This window comes from Oryzias latipes, chromosome 18, assembly GCF_002234675.1.
Source record: "Oryzias latipes chromosome 18, ASM223467v1".
NCBI lineage: Eukaryota > Metazoa > Chordata > Actinopteri > Beloniformes > Adrianichthyidae > Oryzias > Oryzias latipes.
The window spans coordinates 13,316,373-13,334,160 of NC_019876.2; the positions used below are offsets into that span (position 1 = coordinate 13,316,373).

General features: G+C 40.9%; 1 protein-coding gene and 1 long non-coding RNA gene across 4 annotated transcripts in view; both read left to right on the forward strand.

Moving 5' to 3' along the window:
• The window catches only part of sema4f (ssemaphorin 4F), a 60,372-nt gene extending 50,797 nt beyond the window's left edge, over positions 1 to 9,575 (forward strand). For 2 of the 3 annotated variants that reach the window (XM_023966005.1, XM_023966006.1), the window contains 11 exons: positions 2,041 to 2,152; positions 2,256 to 2,375; positions 2,471 to 2,625; positions 2,698 to 2,879; positions 4,567 to 4,708; positions 4,802 to 5,000; positions 5,092 to 5,201; positions 5,286 to 5,437; positions 5,611 to 5,666; positions 7,991 to 8,181; positions 8,264 to 9,575. In XM_023966005.1, coding sequence (XP_023821773.1) covers positions 2,041 to 2,152; positions 2,256 to 2,375; positions 2,471 to 2,625; positions 2,698 to 2,879; positions 4,567 to 4,708; positions 4,802 to 5,000; positions 5,092 to 5,201; positions 5,286 to 5,437; positions 5,611 to 5,666; positions 7,991 to 8,181; positions 8,264 to 8,950 — 2,106 coding nt within the window. In that variant the 3' untranslated portion in view covers positions 8,951 to 9,575. The other variant, XM_023966007.1, reaches the window with a different exon arrangement.
• Positions 9,576 to 13,780: 4,205 nt separating this feature from the next.
• Positions 13,781 to 15,084, forward strand: LOC110013893. Its single transcript, XR_002872025.1, has 2 exons — positions 13,781 to 14,170; positions 14,261 to 15,084. It is a non-coding gene; the product is annotated as an uncharacterized LOC110013893 (long non-coding RNA).
• The last annotated feature ends 2,704 nt before the right edge of the window (positions 15,085 to 17,788 follow it).

Genomic DNA, 17,788 nt, shown 5'->3' on the forward strand with positions numbered 1-17,788 from the left:
ATATTTATGTAAATCTCTACTTTTGGCCCTCACTGTAGTTTTTGACCTAAGGTACTTTGAAATTCTTTGTGTAAAAAAAGTGCTTTGAAAATAAACTTTGATTGTTAAAGTGACGATGAATGATAGAAAAGATCACTTTTCAAGTACTTTTTTTTCCTTTTCTTATTTTCTTTAATATTTAATAACATTTTCAATGGTTGCAATTTACTTTATTTTTTAATTGTTTTAACTTGCAATTTGTTTTATCTTAATTTTTAATATATTTTCAAGATTTTATTTAATATTTTTAATAGGTTTCCTTTTTTTAGTTAATATTATTTGCATTTTCTATGCTTATAAAATTCAATTTTTTTTGCTTTGTGCATATATCGTTTTAGTTTGTTTTTAATGTATTTGATGAATTATAATATATATATATTCTATATAATTATATATTATATACATGATATATTGCAAAACTTTGATTTAATTGAAATCAAATTGCAACCTAATTGTGCTATTTTTAAATGTTTTAATGCATTTTTATTCATTGTATAGGAAAGTAGTTTATTTTATTCTGAATTTAAGAGAACATGTATGTTATTTACACAAAAAAATGAACATGAAAGATCAGAGGAGAAAGCATTTGATAAGATTTGTTCGCTTTTTAACAGAAGAAAACTTTAGCACTCTAATTCTGATTTAATGGCATCAATGTGCAATTATTACAATATTGACACCTAATTCAATATTTTAAAAATTGTGACTTATTATTAGTTGAATCACAAGTTTCACGTGTATTTAGTAGCTTAGGTTTGAAATACATTTTTTTCTGCAGTTGATTCTTTAAATTCATTTTCTTGATTGTTCCATAAATGCAACACTTTCCATCATCACTAAGTATTTTCATTTAAAGCAGGTTTTTTTTAAGGTGGAGTTACGTTTTTGCAAATATTTTCTAAATATTTTTAACATTTTGTTGTTTTTTTTATGAATATTTTTCAACTAACTAATACAAGTAAATCAAAGAATTTCAATTCCCCAAATTATATGAAGAATCTGAGGGAGATCTATGTTGACTGTGACTCATACATCCCAAAGCTCTTTCCTGTTGAACATTTATCAGATTTTCTATGTTGACACCCCAGTTACCAAAGTGTAGATCAAATATACAACAAATATTGAGCATATATAGTTAAAAAAATGCGCAATAATTCAGAAAATATTGCATAGTTTGCTATTTTCCCTTTTGCGTACTCAGTGTGCGACTTTCAGCTAAAGGCCGTGTCATGAAGCCATTACGTACATTTTGCACATATTGCATGAAAATTGGTCATACCTGAATATACGTGGAAAATTTTTAAAAGTTGGTCTTTATGTGAAATTTTCACAGATATATCATGAATGAACCATATTAACACCACAGAAGAAGAACGAATAAATCAACGTAGAACATGAACCAAGCGTGTTTATAATGCTGTTTGTATGCAATTCATTAATGTGTCAATTTACGTAATTTTAACATGATATGTGCGCCGTAAACATGATAGAAAAGTTATACATCAGTGGTACATGCGTGAAAAGTCTGTTAGACACACGGAGAACGGTCGGGGACAGCCAGAAATTTGGGTTTGCATCTCGCAAAAATAACATAATTCTGTAAGATTTACGTAATAATTTCATATAAACTACGTAAAATTCACATAAAGTGTGTAATTCTCAACCGACCAAAAATTTTGACTCAAAACTGAGTTCACATAAAGACATGTTGGCTGAAACCCTCGACAGCATCGATGAATGACGAACGCAAGAAACACGTACTGTATATTACGCATGTATCACAAAAGACCGAAATTAATTACGTGGAAAATGTGCAAAAGTAGTCGCTGTGTCATACGGCCTTAAGCAATCATAACTAAGACTATTTTTAAATTTACAAACAAATTTTGGTTCCAACTTAATCTCTTACATCTCTTAACTTTTTTAAGTTTTTTTCTTTATTTCCTTCCGTTCCTATTATGTTCACTTTAACTTGATCTTTTATTTTCTGTCCCTCTGCAGGAGCAATCCTCCTTCACTCTGGAGAAAACTGAAGATGGAGGGATCAAAACGGAGACGGGGAAAGGGAAGTGCCCCTTTGAGCCCGCTCAGCATTATACGGCCGTTATGGCTAGTAAGATCCTCTCCATTATAAACTAACCGAGGGTTTCACAGCATCCGATGTTTGTTACAAGTTTTAGATATAACGCCGCCCCCTTTTTCTTTCTGCTTTTCAGGTGGTATTTTGTACACAGCAGCCACCAGCAACTTCCTGGGAACGCTCTTTGACATCTCCCGAGCAACAGGCCCAGAGCAGGAACGCATCCGAACGGAGCGATCCATCAACTGGCTTAACGGTGACATGCTTGTTTACCCTTCTGGCTCACTTTCTGCCCGTGTCACGCTTCCCCCTCAAAAACAAGCATGGTTGGTGTTTGTGTGTGTTCATTAGACCCAGAGTTTGTCAGCTCAGCCTTCATAGAAGCGTCTGCCGACGCCAATCCGACCGGAGACGATGACAAAATCTACTTTTTCTTCACGGAGATGGCCAAAGAGTATGAGCTATACACCAAAGTCAAAGTGCCCAGGGTGGCTCGGGTTTGCAAGGTAACCTCCTAAGCCAGGTGTGAATGCGTCTAAGCTGAACTGACCTCACCTCAGGATCGTTGGTCCTTTCAGTCTGACGTAGGAGGGATGAAGACTCTGCAGCGACGTTGGACCACTTTTCTGAAGGCACAGCTGGTGTGTGAGGACAAAAGCAGCGATCGGCGCTTCAACGTCCTAAAGGACGTTTTCACCGTCCAACACTCTGCGGGCGACCCCAGCAGCACCCATTTCTACGGACTCTTCAGCTCCCAGTGGTGAGCTGAAAAGCGCACTGCACGATCATTCCTATGAACAGGCATGGGACCAAAATATTAAGGAATATTGGAATTTTTTAAAAAAGTGAATAGGCTACGAAAGAAACTTTTGTGATGGCACATACAGCTAGCTAAATCCGAAAGGCCGTACATCACATTTTTCGTGATTCATAAATGAAATGCATAATTCTTGAGTGTTTCTTGTATTCGTCATTCATTGATGTGCGCGGATTCTTTTAGTGGGTCTTTATGTAAATTTGATTTTGAGCTGTTCACAACTTTTGTGTTGGTCGAGAATTACGCAGTTTATGTGTATTATATAAACATAAACATATTTATATAATTCATGTATTTACGTATATTCTATGTAGTTTATGCACAATTATTATATACATCTTGCACAATTGTTCTTCATTTTTGCAAGATGCATACACAAATCTGTAGCTTTCCACGACCATTCCACATATGTCTATCGGCCTTGTCACGCATGTACCAGCGATGTATAACTTTTATATCGAGTATGCAGTACACATACAGTACAGGCCAAAAACACAGTACAGACCAAAAGTTAGGACACACCTTCCCATTCATTTGAATGGTAAGGTGTGTCCTAACTTTTGGTCTGTACTGTGTGTCAATATTACGCATGAATACCTAACGAACTGCATACAAACAGTGCAATAATCACCCATGGTTCATGTTTTACATGGATTTGCGTGTTCCTTATGTGCTATTTTCATACTTCTTCCGTGGTTTTAACGTGGTTCATTTGTGACACGTTCTTCATTCACTTGAACCCGTACAGCCACTGAACATTTTTGGGTTTACTGGACAGCTTACCGATGTCTTCCTAGAGCTCTTCAACATAAACAAATACATCATCCGAGTCTTCCATGATTAGTGATGAGGTCTGGTTAAAAAATGTCTTGACTGTAGCGGCGGGAGCGTCAGGTTTACGAACACGCTCTTGACCAAGTGTCCCGCCTCTAACTTGTGTGAACGCACCAAGCCATCGTCATTACAGTCGATCAGAAAAGGTAAACGAGTGATTTACATGATGCATCGGTGGGCATGCTAGCGGGGAGGGGGAGTTGTGCTCCGCGGTACATGCTTGTTCCGAACCCAGGTTACTGATCTGTACGCATCACGGAGGAGCCCTGATCTGCTGCACCCCTATTATGGAGGTGTGTGCACTGGCGCCTTTCTGACTGTGTGAGGCATATGCAGGGCGTGCGGAGCGCAGCTTTCAGAAGGAGTTGAAAAATTCATATGCCATGCCTGCATCTCATCTACTTATTTAAGTGTTCACTACAACCCGGTCCCTGCAGCACGCCCTGCGTATGAACAGGCTCACTGAAATGTCCTGCGGACCACCTGTACAGGTTTGCCCGTTTTTCTCCTGCCTGGGTTTCCCCATTAGGGCAATTGTGATTAAGACATAAGTTGACCTCAGGAGACTCTTTTTAACCCTCCAAACGGGTCAGAAATGGCTTAATCATAGATTCTAAACACACGGTTGAAGTGTTGCCTTACACCTGAGCTTTAGCTGACTCACCAAAACAATTTTTTTTTCTTTTTTTTAAAAGTAAATTTCCAGTAAATTTCTCTACAAAGAAAGGCCTATATCATAAAGAAATTCACTGAAAATTCTCTATAATCTAAGCCATCCTTTCATTTTTCACTGCAGGGAGCCAGAAGACGTGTCAGCCGTGTGCATTTTCAGCCTGACGGATATCAACAAAGTTATGGACGGTTCTTTTAAAGAGCTGAAGAAAAACTGCGACAACTGGATGAACCCAGAACCCCCTCCTACACCAAGGCCTGGCCAGGTACTCAATTGTCCCAATCACTGGAGGTGCTGTTTTTTGTCTTTTTGTTCTTTCCCAGAATTCCACTAATCGTCTGTTTGGTGTCCTGTTTAGTGTTTAAACAGTGCTCTAAAGGCTGAAGGGTTTGAGTCTTCCTTGAAACTCCCTGACAAAGTGCTGACGTTCGTAAGGGACCACCCTCTGATGGAGAACAGTGTCACTGCAGCGCCTGTACTGGTGCGGAGGGGAATCGGGTACACCAAGCTGGCCGTGACCCTGACGGGCCGTGGAGCAGTGCTGCATCTTGGAACAGGTGATGAAAGAGACTATAGTGCGTCTGAAGACTCAAAATTATTCCTTTATAATCATTAAATGTATTTAAATGTGGCTTCATACTTGTGTAGACCGTGGAGAGATCCACAAGGTGGCAGTGGTGGGACAAAACACCACATTACTGCAGGAGAGCCCCGTCTTCCCGTCTAATGAGGCTGTTAACAACATATTGTTGTATCAGGTAGAGCATAAGGCTTCTGTGTAACTAAGTCATGCTTATATACATAAAAAAAAACTTTATTTTTGTTTATTCTTTGTTTTTTAGGGCTGGGCTCTGGTTGGAAGTCCTCTATCTCTGGCCCGCATCCAGGCTGAGGGCTGTGCTCTGTTTAGCAGCTGTACTGTTTGCGCCAGAGCCAGAGGACTGGGCTGTGTGTGGAGCAACGAGGAAGAAGCCTGCAGTCTCTCAGAGAAAGAGTGAGTTTTATTTATGATCCGAAAGACCAAATACAGAACCAAAACAAAAAATTGATTTTGCTAGAAAATCTTTTTTTTTTACCTAATTGACCTAAACTGTTATCGATGCAGAATAAAAAGTTCTCTTAGGAAACGTAGTAACAAACCGTGTGTGACCATTTATGTGTTTTCAGTCCCGGTCCTGGTGATGTGGTGGATGCCGCCCTGAAAAAGTGTGGTTCACTTGATGGTAGGTTCATTTTCTTACACTGAGACATTGCCTCTAACCCTTGTTCTCTCTTGTAGGGTCCAGATGACCCCACTCCCAACGTAAACATGCCTTGGAGGCACGTAAATGTTGCAGTCTTGTGGGGTCATCTGGACCCCAGAAAGCAGATTCAGGTCCTTGGGAAGCGTTTTCTTAGAATGCTATTCAGAACCAAATGCTGTAGGATAAATATAATAGACACAATAGACTCAGTGGTAATATGTTATGTTTACACTAAAGGTAATTTAAGGAGCTACAGAGTACCTATATTTTTACAGTCTCATTGCTGAGATTCAGAAGACATGGATGACGTTGAAAGAATAACCTGGGTTTATTTTTTTTGAAGAGCTATTTAACCCTTGTGCTATCCTGGGCACTTTAACATTGGGAGTTGGGTCATCTAGACCCACTAGACAGTGCACTGAACCTTTTTTCTTCAATGATTTGTGATCTTCACTGGTGTCCATGGATTACATGAAATCTTTCCACCTTTATCCACCTTTGTCATGGTAGGGAGAACACGTCAATGTAAGGGTGGGGTCATCTGGACCCCATAGGATAGTACAAGGGCTAAAGCAGTAGTCCCCAACTCCCGGGATGCGAAGTGATACCGGTCCGTGGGCCATTTGGTACCAGGCCACAGAATGCATACGTCAACTTTTGTTTATTTTCTAATGCCGAAGAAAGTTTTCTATTGAAAAACAAAAAACAAAAACAGATTCTATTCACCACATCTGTCTGCCTTGACGCGTCACTTGACTTTAAGCAACTGCTCTGATCGCTAAGTTAGTAACCAAAAGCTTAAAAAGCCAATAATAACCAAACAATAAAATGTATTTGGAAAGTTTCTTTGGGGAGAAAAGAGTCAGTGAGGAAACCAAATAAGGGTCTTCAAGAGTCTTAAACACAGACAAAACCAGCAGGCTTCCTTGACATAGGGATTTATTGTGGGTGGTTTCCATGCACTGACGTCTTCATCACAAAGTCAAAGTTTAAAGCAGCCACAAACATTTGACAGATAATGAAGATTCAATTAAATAAGGTTTCTGACCTGCTGAAGATGTTTCTCATCTGAGGAAATTTGTAAAAGGAAGATTAAGGGGGAATTAGGCAGGCAGAAATGTCAGCACAAAAAATGTTTCTGTGATAAAAATGAAGACAAAATAAATCACAATTTATGAAAAAACAAAATAGGAAAAGTCTTTTTGCCCTGAAAGATGATCAGGGTTTGGGTTGAGTTCTCAATGTTATTATGGCTTTCTATGAAAGAAAACGTTAATGTTGGTTTTATTGAATGTTTTTCAATTCAGAAACGACTTCTACAAACGAACAATTTTCGTTTACCGAATCCTCATGTGCAAAACAAAAACCAGAAAAAATACACTAACCTTTAAAGATTTATTTCAAACAAAATTTCTTGTTGTAGCATTTTAACCTGACAAATCGTTTTTTTTTAGAAACCGCAAGCAAAAACAAATCTGAAACGCAAACTTTGGCTCCGTAAGGACAGGCTCGTAAAAAGTATGTGACAATAAACCGACCCCTTAAAAAGGTTTGGGGGCCACTGCTCTACAGGGCCACTGCTCTACAGGGCCACTGCTCTACAGGGCCACTGCTCTACAGGACCACTGCTCTACAGGGCCACTGCTCTACAGGACCACTGCTCTACAGGGCCACTGCTCTACAGGACCACTGCTCTACAGGACCACTGCTCTACAGGGCCACTGCTCTACAGGACCACTGCTCTACAGGACCACTGCTCTACAGGGCCACTGCTCTACAGGACCACTGCTCTACAGGACCACTGCTCTACAGGGCCACTGCTCTATAGGAGCACTGCTCTATGTCAAATTGAGGCTCCAGAGCCACGCTTGGGTTTATTACTCTGTCACTGTGGCTTTCTGCCTGAAAAAACATGAAAGGATGGTGATGCAGTATGCATTGATCGGAGTCATCATTTCTATGGCAACCATTCTCACCAATAAGGAGCTTCACTTGAAAGTGAAGAATCTGTCGATTAAATATTTTGAATGTTCTATGTGAGACTACCCGGTTTATAATTAAAAAATATCAGATCAAAACGGTTATTCTGAGCAATATATAATGACTGAGTGATAGCTGTTTATTTCTCTGTAGAAGTCTATGCGATTTTGGCTTTTTGGAACCAGCGGGTACTTCCTGTTTGAACTGTGAAGGGGGAGGGAACACTCGGTTCAGTTTTCATATACAGTCAATGCACTAAACCATAGAGTTTCTGGTTATTTGTGGGCCCCCTTTCACTCCTGTTGTCCCCCTCCCTCCTTCAGGACGCTGCAGTCCGATCATCCAGGAAATGCGGGTGTCTCTGGGTCAGCGCCTCTTACTGCCCTGTGTCCAGCTCTCTCCTAGACCCTGCAGCTGGCAGCACCCTCCCCACAGACTCACCAGGCAGCACCACACTGACTTGGACGTGACGGTGACTGAGGACAGCCTTGGAAATTACGTTTGCTCGTGCCAGGTGCTTAAAATAGAAACTAACGTGAATAGGAAATTGTCTTTATCCAGAGACCAAATGTTGACCCTATCATTCTCTCTTCCAGGAAGGAGGACCATCAGTCAGAGACCCCACCACTTGTCTTCGAGCAACTTATCATCTGTCACTAGAGGGCCCAACTGTTGGGGGATCCAAATCGCCGGCAGGAAGTCGACACATCATCGCCGTCTACATCCTCTTCTTCTTTTTGGGTTCACTCTGCGCTGTGATTATAATGTACTTTGTGAACCGGAGGGAAAAATTTGGCCAGCATCAAGCACCAGATACTTCACTGTCATCTGACAAGGGGCGGGACTTTACGGCCTCCTTTGTCAGCCCGCAGTCCCCCAGCAGCACCAGCTTGTTCTCTAAGGTGTTCCAGATGGAAAAACAGAATGGGACGACCACTTCCACCACCACCACCAGCACTCTTCTGAGCAATCAGGGCAACGGCGGGCCCCACAGCAGCAGCCTGAGCAACAGCAAACCCAGCAATGGAATCAACGGCAACTCCAGCAGCGGGGAGCTGAAGCTCGCCTCCGAAATGTTAGTGGGAAACGTTGTGGGTCGAAGGACGGTGGAGCGGGCGTCGCCCGGGGGAGGAGAGATGGAGTCGGGGGAGGGGTATGGGATGGTGGGGGGGCTGGGGGACGGCTCAAACGAAGGACTTAAAGGACTAGAAGAAGAGCTCGCCAGTTTTCCCATGTTTAGATCAAGCGCACCGCTGGCTCCGTGTGAAGAAAGTTCAATATGAGACAAAGACTCAAACTTCTTGATGAAGCCAAATAAACTGAACGCCACCGGGACGAAAAGTGATCCCTTTGAGTTGAAGCTCCAAGGAATTACCCTAAGCACGGGGGAGCTTCTGTGTACGAGGAAACATGTGGATGAGCCTCAGGATGAGAGCTGCAGCTGAGCAGACGTGTAAGACATCCGGTAAAAAAGTAAAAACGAGCTGGACTGGAAGCTGATGGAATGTCCCCCTGCAGACATGAAAAAGCCATATTTGTCCTTAAATGTCATGGTGGGATATCTCATTCACATCTCACAATGGATCTCCAAAAGAAAAGCGCACTTTTTCCCCCCAGCATTTTTTCCTCTCTCTAGGTTACCGAGAACCAAAACCTCCATGAATCCAAAGGCGCCAAAGGACATCAAAGTCTGGATATTCCCGGTTCACGTGGCAACAGTTCTCCGTCTGATAGATCATCTATCACAAGTGAGGGATTGTAATGATGCAGGAAGCTATATGTTGATGAGCAAACGTTAGTCATGTTGGTACATGGACCTTTTGCCGACTCAAAGCCATCATCACCTCAGTTTCTACATGGATTTCAACATCAATGTATTTCTGTTTTGTAATAAAAAGCTGAACATCTGTTGTTTCGTGAATGAATGAAGCAGACTTTGAAGTGAATTATACTATCAATAGATCTGCATCCGCAGGGGAAGGCAAAAATATTATTTCAGTATCATGTTTTAGGTTAAGAAAACACTATGATCAGGAATTTACGTTTTACATTTTAAAAATACATTTTGAATCGTTAATATTGTAACCCTTGTGCTATCCTAGGCACTTAAACATTGGGAGTTGGGTCATCTAGACCCAATATACAGTGCTCTGAACCTTTTTTCTTCAATGATTTGTGATCTTCACTGGTGTCCATGGATTACATGAAATCTTTCCACCTTTATCCACCTTTGTCATGGTAGGGAGAACACGTCAAAGTTGTGTGGGGTCATAGGATAGCACAAGGGTTAATAATCTAAAATAACATTCAATCTGTGCATATTTCAGTGGAAGGGAGATTTTATGACTTTTCCAAGACTTCAAGGAAATAGTTTTTTATTCCAAAGAGGTAAAAGATTTGATAAAATGTGGCTGATTTTATATCTGGAGTCAAAACGCATTTTCATAAAGAACAGTACAGTAACTGTCAAGTATGGCATGGTGGTAGTGTGATGGTTTGGAGCTGCTATACTGAGAAACTCTACCCCTTGTGCTATCCTATGACTCCCACCCTTACATTGAAGTGTTATTCTTACCATGACAAAGGTGGATAAAGGTGGATAGATTTCATGTAATCTATGGACACCAGTTATGATCACAAATCATTGAAGAAAAAAGGTTCAGCTCACTGTCTTGTGGGTTTAGATGACCCAACTCCCAACATTAAAGTGCCTAGGATAGCACAAGGGTTAAGCTCATCATGTCCCCTGGGAAACAAACCCTGTTTTCTTGCCAGCCAGCAAGAAATAATGTTTAAAAGTCCACCATACCTGCTGAAGATAAAAAAAATGACCCATAAAAAAAACTGTGAAGAGTCCATTCATTTTTCTAAACCCACTTTGTTCTGGTCACCAGGTAGCTGGAGCCTATCCCAGCTACTGTTGAGCATAAATGGGGAACACCCTTGAGGAATCGCTAGTCCATCAAAAGGTCACACAAAAACACAGGAGAAACCTATGAAGCACATTTTTGGACTGTGGGAGGAAGCCAGGGAGCGAGAGGAGAGAAAACACGCATGCACAAGGAGAACATATAAACTCCCCACAGTAAGGTACCAGCTAGATCTGAACCAGGGCCTTCCTGTTGAGAGGTGAGAGTGCAAACCACTACACTACCACGCAGCCTGCCTTTTACTTTCACTGACTTAACTTTTGAAAACTCAAACTCCAGCATTATATTACCTGCTTCAGTGCTAAAACAGTCTTTAGGGGAAAACAGATCTCTTATAAAAACAAAATAAATGTCTTTAAAGACCCACTCCAATTAATATGGGGTTTTTTAACATGTTCTTGTGGCATTGTTTTGATGGTGGAGGACCCTTGTGCTATCCTAGGCACTTTAACATTGGGAGTGAGGTCATCTGGACCCCACAAGACAGTGTGCTGAACCTTTTCTCTTCAATGATTTTTGATCTTCACTGGTGTCCATGGATTACATGAGATCCTCTCCACCCTTATCCACCTTTGTCATGGGAGGGAGAACACGTCAATGTAAGGGTGGAATCATCTAAGATAGCACAAGGGTTAAAGTAACCAATCAACCAATGAAGCATGTGTTTGGACGGTGGGAGGAAGCTGGAGTCCCTGGAGAAAACCCACGCATGCACAGGGAGAACATGCGTGCCCCACACCTCTGTGTACTTTTGTCTTATGTTGGCCACATTATATCACAAATTATAATGCAAGGCTGACAGGATAACTATTTAATCAGCCTTAGATGAAACATCTTATATGTTGTAGAGTAAAATCTTAAGCTAAGGGTAAGTAGATCAACTGGAACAAAAGGAAAGTGGAAAAAAATGTCAGTCTGTGTTGTTTAACCCTTGTACTATCTTAGATGACCCCACCCTTACATTGACGTGTTCTCCCCACCATGACAAAGGTGGATAAAGGTGGAAAGATTTCATGTATTCCATGGACACCAGTGAAGATCACAAATCATTGAAGAAAAAAGGTTCAGTGCACTGTCTAGTGGGTCTAGATGACCCCACTTCCAACGTTAAAGTGCCTAGGATAGCACAAGGGTTACACCAGATCTTTATCAGTGTTGAGTTAACGAGCCACACCCCTAAATGGAACAACAATCAAACAGGGTTGAGACAGGTGTCTTCTGTGTCTACTGTCACTAGGGGTGTGTATCCGCAAGAATCTGGTGATATGATTCGTGACCTGGTACAATACATTATATATCCCAATGTTATACTGAAACACTTTTTTTTTTTTTTAAAGAGTATGACTTGCAAAAACCTCTACCTGAATATTAATAGGCCTTTAATTTCAATAAAATTGTAAAATTCCTTTTATTTAATTATCACAATGTTGAGCACCGCAGCTGTATCTCATATACAAGTTGCATTCACAATAAGAAAAAAAATAGATTAAATGTGCCTTAACCAATAAGGTTCTAAAAGCGAGATTGAGGAAAGAAAGTGCTGTTTATTTTCAGCATTGCGTAATGTGACCTTTCCCTTTAAACCAGAAGACACTTTGATTCTCAACATGCTGAAGCTGGCAAAAATGAAGACGACTTCTTTCTTCTTTTCTTAGAGAATTCGAAAATTAACTTCCTTCATTTTTTTTATATAATAAGAAGCCGGTTTTCCTCCCCGCAGGTTGATAAATCACTCATGTCCAATCTTAATTAGGTTGATTGATAGCTTTAGAGTTGGGAGTTTTGGTTCCAGATAGATTAAATAACTTTCATTTGTTTCTTTTCAAAAGCTGGAACTTTTCTATTTCTTTAAAATTTGACTTTTTGGTTATTCTTACAGTTGAACTGTGGATGCTGTCTGTGTACTGATGTAAGCTATGATTAAGAATATTCAAGAGAAGACAAGATGAAAGGCTGTCAGCTGCGCCGTGCAAAAGAAAGGACGCCTATAATGTTGTTTTAAGAGGATCATTGAAAGATTAAGGAAGTGTACCTGTCCTGAAGTGAACTTGTTCAGTTTAATTCAGCAATTCATTGCTAAGTTTGTGTTTTGGGTATCTGCCAAATACTTGGAGCTTGTTTGCTCTGCTACTAATCCTTTAACACCAGAGATGTCACCGACCTAAATAACACACACTCTTCCATAACTCCTCAACCATTCACACGATTATCGTGAATCCGCTGATTTTGATGCCATATCGGCTTTGCACCGATATGCAATGCTTCATTGACGCAACCAAAAACAACGCTCTTCACTGCAACAGAATACGCTGGTTTATATATATTACAGTATATTGCGTAACTGGTTGAAGAGTTCTATAGACAAAAGAATGCCAACACTGGAGCTCAGGCGTCAAAGGGTTAAACAGAGACGTAAACAGGATTTTCACTAAGGATGTTGGAATGGGTTTGAGCTATCTGAGGTCAGATCAGGTTCTGTTTTCTTTCAGCCATAAGCAAATATATTCTTTAAGCAAGAGTAAATATGTGATATGTGTTTGCCAATAGAGCATGGCATTGCAACATGCTTCACTTTAGTTTCTAAACACTCTGGATACTTCACCCCCGAGCTCCTAGATTCATGTCAAACCCTAAATCCTTTGCACATCACTGTCTGCTCTACAACCATGCTGGTTGTTGTTTTTACTAAATTTAGAACATATCTGTTAAAGCTTAGTTCTTACGTTGGACGAGAAATTCCAGTCATTCTTTTTAAGAGGAACTGGCTTTTTCCTTTACCGCAAATTCTTAAATCACTGAGACTGCTGACAGTCTCAGTCATCAGAGTGTAGGGTGGGGTTTTACCATTAATTTTCCAGAATCTGTTTGATTTTTTCAGTTCTTTTGATGCACTTGACTTGATTTGATTCAATTTTGAATTTACACAGTTAGGCATATTTGTAAAGAATACATTAATAATCTATATACATTTTTTCAAGATATTCATATTAATCTGATACAGCTCACATACTGTAAAACCTATTAGTAAAATAATAAACTAATGAGATTGTTAACAATACAGTGTTACATGGTTTGTCAAAAGGAAAAGCTCCAGCAAAAATGTGCAGATCATTAACATCGGACAGGCTTTAAACTGGCTCATATTACAAAACTGTTTTGCATTTGGTCATTGTAAAGGAAAGGCATAAAAAATCGATCTCTACTCTATGGATCGAATATTGATTCATTAAGCTTGGATTGATTCAGAATTATTGATCGATTTTATCAACCCAGGTTTACTAAAATATGCATTTTTATTATGTATGTGTAGCAGGATGAGTTAATTGGGCTCCCAGGTGTAGGCACTCCAGTCCTGGTGCTGCTAATTAGCACCAGGCCACCTATATAGCGGGACGGAGCTGGCTTCTGCTCATTCCTGCCTGAGACTGTCTCCCTGGGTTCCTGCACCTGGAAGTGCAGTGCCGTGGATGTCACCACTCCAGGTCGTACAGCCGGTGGGCTTGTGACTGGGGTGGAGGCGAAATGGGAACGGAGCGCATCGCTCCGGTTCCTGGTGATATCCCCCACTGACTGGTATGTGTGCGATGTGTGCCTCTTCGCCCTGCATGTCCTCTGGTTGCAGAGGTAATGCCCTGCTGCCCGTTTTCTGGTTTGCCTCCACAGGGTGATTGGTGGAGCCCGCTGCTGCTGCTTTGCTTTTATCGTTTTTGCGGTGATTTCTCTGTCCGGGTCCCACCCCCGCCACGACGGAACCGGTTGGAGCGAACGCCCAGCTCACGGAGACCTCGTTGCTGCGGCATCTCACCGGACTGTGGACGGCTCCCACCAGCTGATCGGCGGTGGTTGGGCGGCTTACCAGCGCCCCGGAACACTAATCATCTTTTTAATCTTTATTTTTAATTGTGTGTCTTTTATTGATATTGCCAATTTTATTCTTGTTTCAGGAGGTAGGAGGCCGAGGTGGTGGACTGCTGTGTCTGGTGGTGGGACCCAGTGTGCTGTGTGGTTTCCATCACGTGTGCAGTGATTCACAAAAGGGTGTTTGCATTGTTTTTATGGTGTTTTTAGCCACCTCGGTAAGCTCCTCCTCCAGAACATTTTTAACTGACTTTTATCAAGGATTGTTTTACTAAAAGGTTCCTTAACATTGTTTTTTAACTGAATTCTAAATTATATTTTAAAACAAAACCACAGCCTCTGCCTTGGTTGAGAGCAGGACCTGCACCTGCCTTACTTTAAAATCTTTTCCTGGGGCTCAGCAGCCCCAGGTGGCGTTGTCAACCCGTTTTCTCGTGCTGCCACATATGTATTTTTACGTCTGGTTGAGACCTGTAAACCTTTGACCGATACACAATTATTGATCTTGTTACTTTCGTTCAGCATCTTTAAAACCTTCTTTTCAGAATAAACTTCCGGTTTTCAATCAGTGAAAGTGCCTTTTTAAGAATCATTTCTCTAATATTCCCTTTTCCAGATGGATATGCTCCAATTTATAAAAAAATGCTTTGTAAATCTTAAGTAATTACAAAAAGTACATTAAAGGTGTGGCTGTTTATAACTTGGCAACAGTACAAACAAGTAAAGAGACCATTGTCAAAAGAAAACGTGAAAACGCAAAAGCCAAAATATATTAAAAAAAAGATCTTCTGACTCGAGCATCCAGAATCCATCCCTTTCAAGATGACAAAAATGGCTGACGCCAACCCAGCTACAGTTGGGTAAAGGCGGGGCACCCCGCCAGGTTGCTAGTCTGATGCAGGGTCACACACGCACACACCTAGGGGCAATTTAGAGTCACTACTTAACCTATGAAGCATGTTTTTTGATGGCAGGAGTAGCTTTTCAAGTTAAACCAATACATTTCAAAGTTTAAAGTGTACCTCAGTTGATGTTAATTCTGAAAAGGTCTGTACGGTGGCCCAGAAAGGTCACAACACATTAACTTAACACACAACACATTAACTTACAGAGGGAGGGGCTTTGGCTTCAAACTCTATCAGAGATGGAAACACGGGCGTCAGATTCAGACGCAGCTTTCACTGCGGGAGTTGAAGCAGAGACTCACTCTGGGATGATTTTATGATCTCAAACATGGAAACATGATTACCATGCAGAACTCTTCAAATTAATAAACCCGATCTCTCCACATTCTCCGTGTCTACCATGCATTGATGTACACAGACACCGCTCCATGTAGCGATCAGACGATTACTTTAGCTGGTAGCTCCTCCCACACGAGGCAGCGGTATCAAGCTTTAACCCTTGTCCTATCTTAGATGACCCCACCTTTACTTTGACATGTTCTCCCTACCGTGATAAAGGTGGATAGATTTCATGGAATCCATGGACACCAGTGAAGATCACAAATCATTGAAGAAAAAAGGTTCAGCGCACTGTCTAGTGGGTCTAGATGACCCAACTCCCAATGTTAAAATTCCTAGGATAGCACAAGGGTTAAAGAACACAATTTCTAAGAGGCGGGGCGGGCTTTGTGAGTTAATGTGTTGTGTTGTGAGTACATGTGTCGTGTGGTAATTTAATGTGTGGTGTTGTGACCCTTCTGGGCCACCGGAGAGGTCTGGGTTTGTTAATACATTGCAGTGAACACATTATAAGAAGGAAAAACAAATGATCACACACGTTTTTTTTTCTGTTGTAACCCTTTTGCTATCATAGGCACTTTAACATTGGGAGTTGGGTCATCTAGACCCACTAGCTGAACCTTTTTTCTTCAAGATTTGTGATCTTCACTGTTGTCCATGGATTCCATGAAATCATCTTCACCTTTATCCACCTTTGTTATGGTAGGGAGAACACGTCAATATAAGGGTGGGGTCATCTAAGATAGCACAAGGGTTAAAACAGAAGAAACAAACCAAATAGAAAAGCTAGTAATCATAATAGCCGTCCTAAATCAGCCGTCATAACAGCTTGTCCTAAACAATAAGATCGATGCTGCAGATTCTGTTTTTTTCCCCCCCATGGGCTTCAAAAGTGCAGCAATTAAAAAGGTAACACAAAAATAGAAGTGGTGTTTCATAACCACCACCCTGTTAAAGTCAACAAGGTAGAGAGCACAGGGCCATCAGTCTTTTTCTTTGCTGAGGTGGAACTACAGTAAGCCCTATCATATGACTGACACATGAGGCTTGGCAAAACAGCACATTCAACATTTTCCACAGGCATGACTCTTGTCATACTGAAAGTAATAAAAGAGTTCCTATGGAAATAAGAACAGCTCTCTTTCACCGTCTTTGTTACAGAAGATCTCTATTACACGCAAGAAATCAAGTCAGGTGGATTAGTACACTCAACTGATACGGATCGTTTGAGTGCGTAGTTGTTGTTTTAGATAAAATCTTGGTAAAAGCTTTCATTTTTTTTGTTCACAACTTCCTCCCCTGAATCACAGCATTGGCCAAAAACACAAATGCTGCTCCTGACCTTTAAAACATTACAAAAATTATCAACATTTTTCACAATTTCCTCACTGTCTTGAAGGGCAATTAAGTTGCTGTAGTGTCGTCTTTTTGTTTCCAACTGGAATTATGACCATGAAGGGGGAGAGGAATCATCATCGCAGGTCTATCGCAGGTTGGGTGCTGGTTGAAGTGAGCTAGTTTTTAGTTTTGTGTTCACATCTCTGCATGTTGAATGTATGAGAACTGGACTGAGTTAGTGTGACATCACTCAAAGAAGACATCTCCCTTTAATCTCCAATGAAATGAAGTCAATTCAGTTGCCATTTTTTCACGTTATGGACACTGCCATGTTGGAGTCAGACGTCCTCAGTAAGCAGTGATTGGTCCGAAGTCTGTCAATCAAATAAAATCAATCGACGTTGGGAGCCAGAAGTCTAGTTCTCCATCCAGTTATGGATGGAGAACTAGACATGTTGTCAATGTGACTGAGTAAACCCTCCCCCCTCGTGTTCCAAACAGGAAGTACCTGCCGGCTCCAAGAAGGCCAAATCCCATAGACTTTTATGAATAAACATCATTCTTTTTGTCAAAAAAAATCATTCTTGCTCTGCTACATTTTTTAACATGTTCTTGATAATCCAATAAAAAAAATACTTTTCTTTATTGCAATGTTATAAACTGACCTATGAGATGCCTCTGTAAAGATACAGAATGTGGTCTCACGTTGAATGTTCAAAATATTCGACAGATTCTCCTGAGCCTGCTTTCA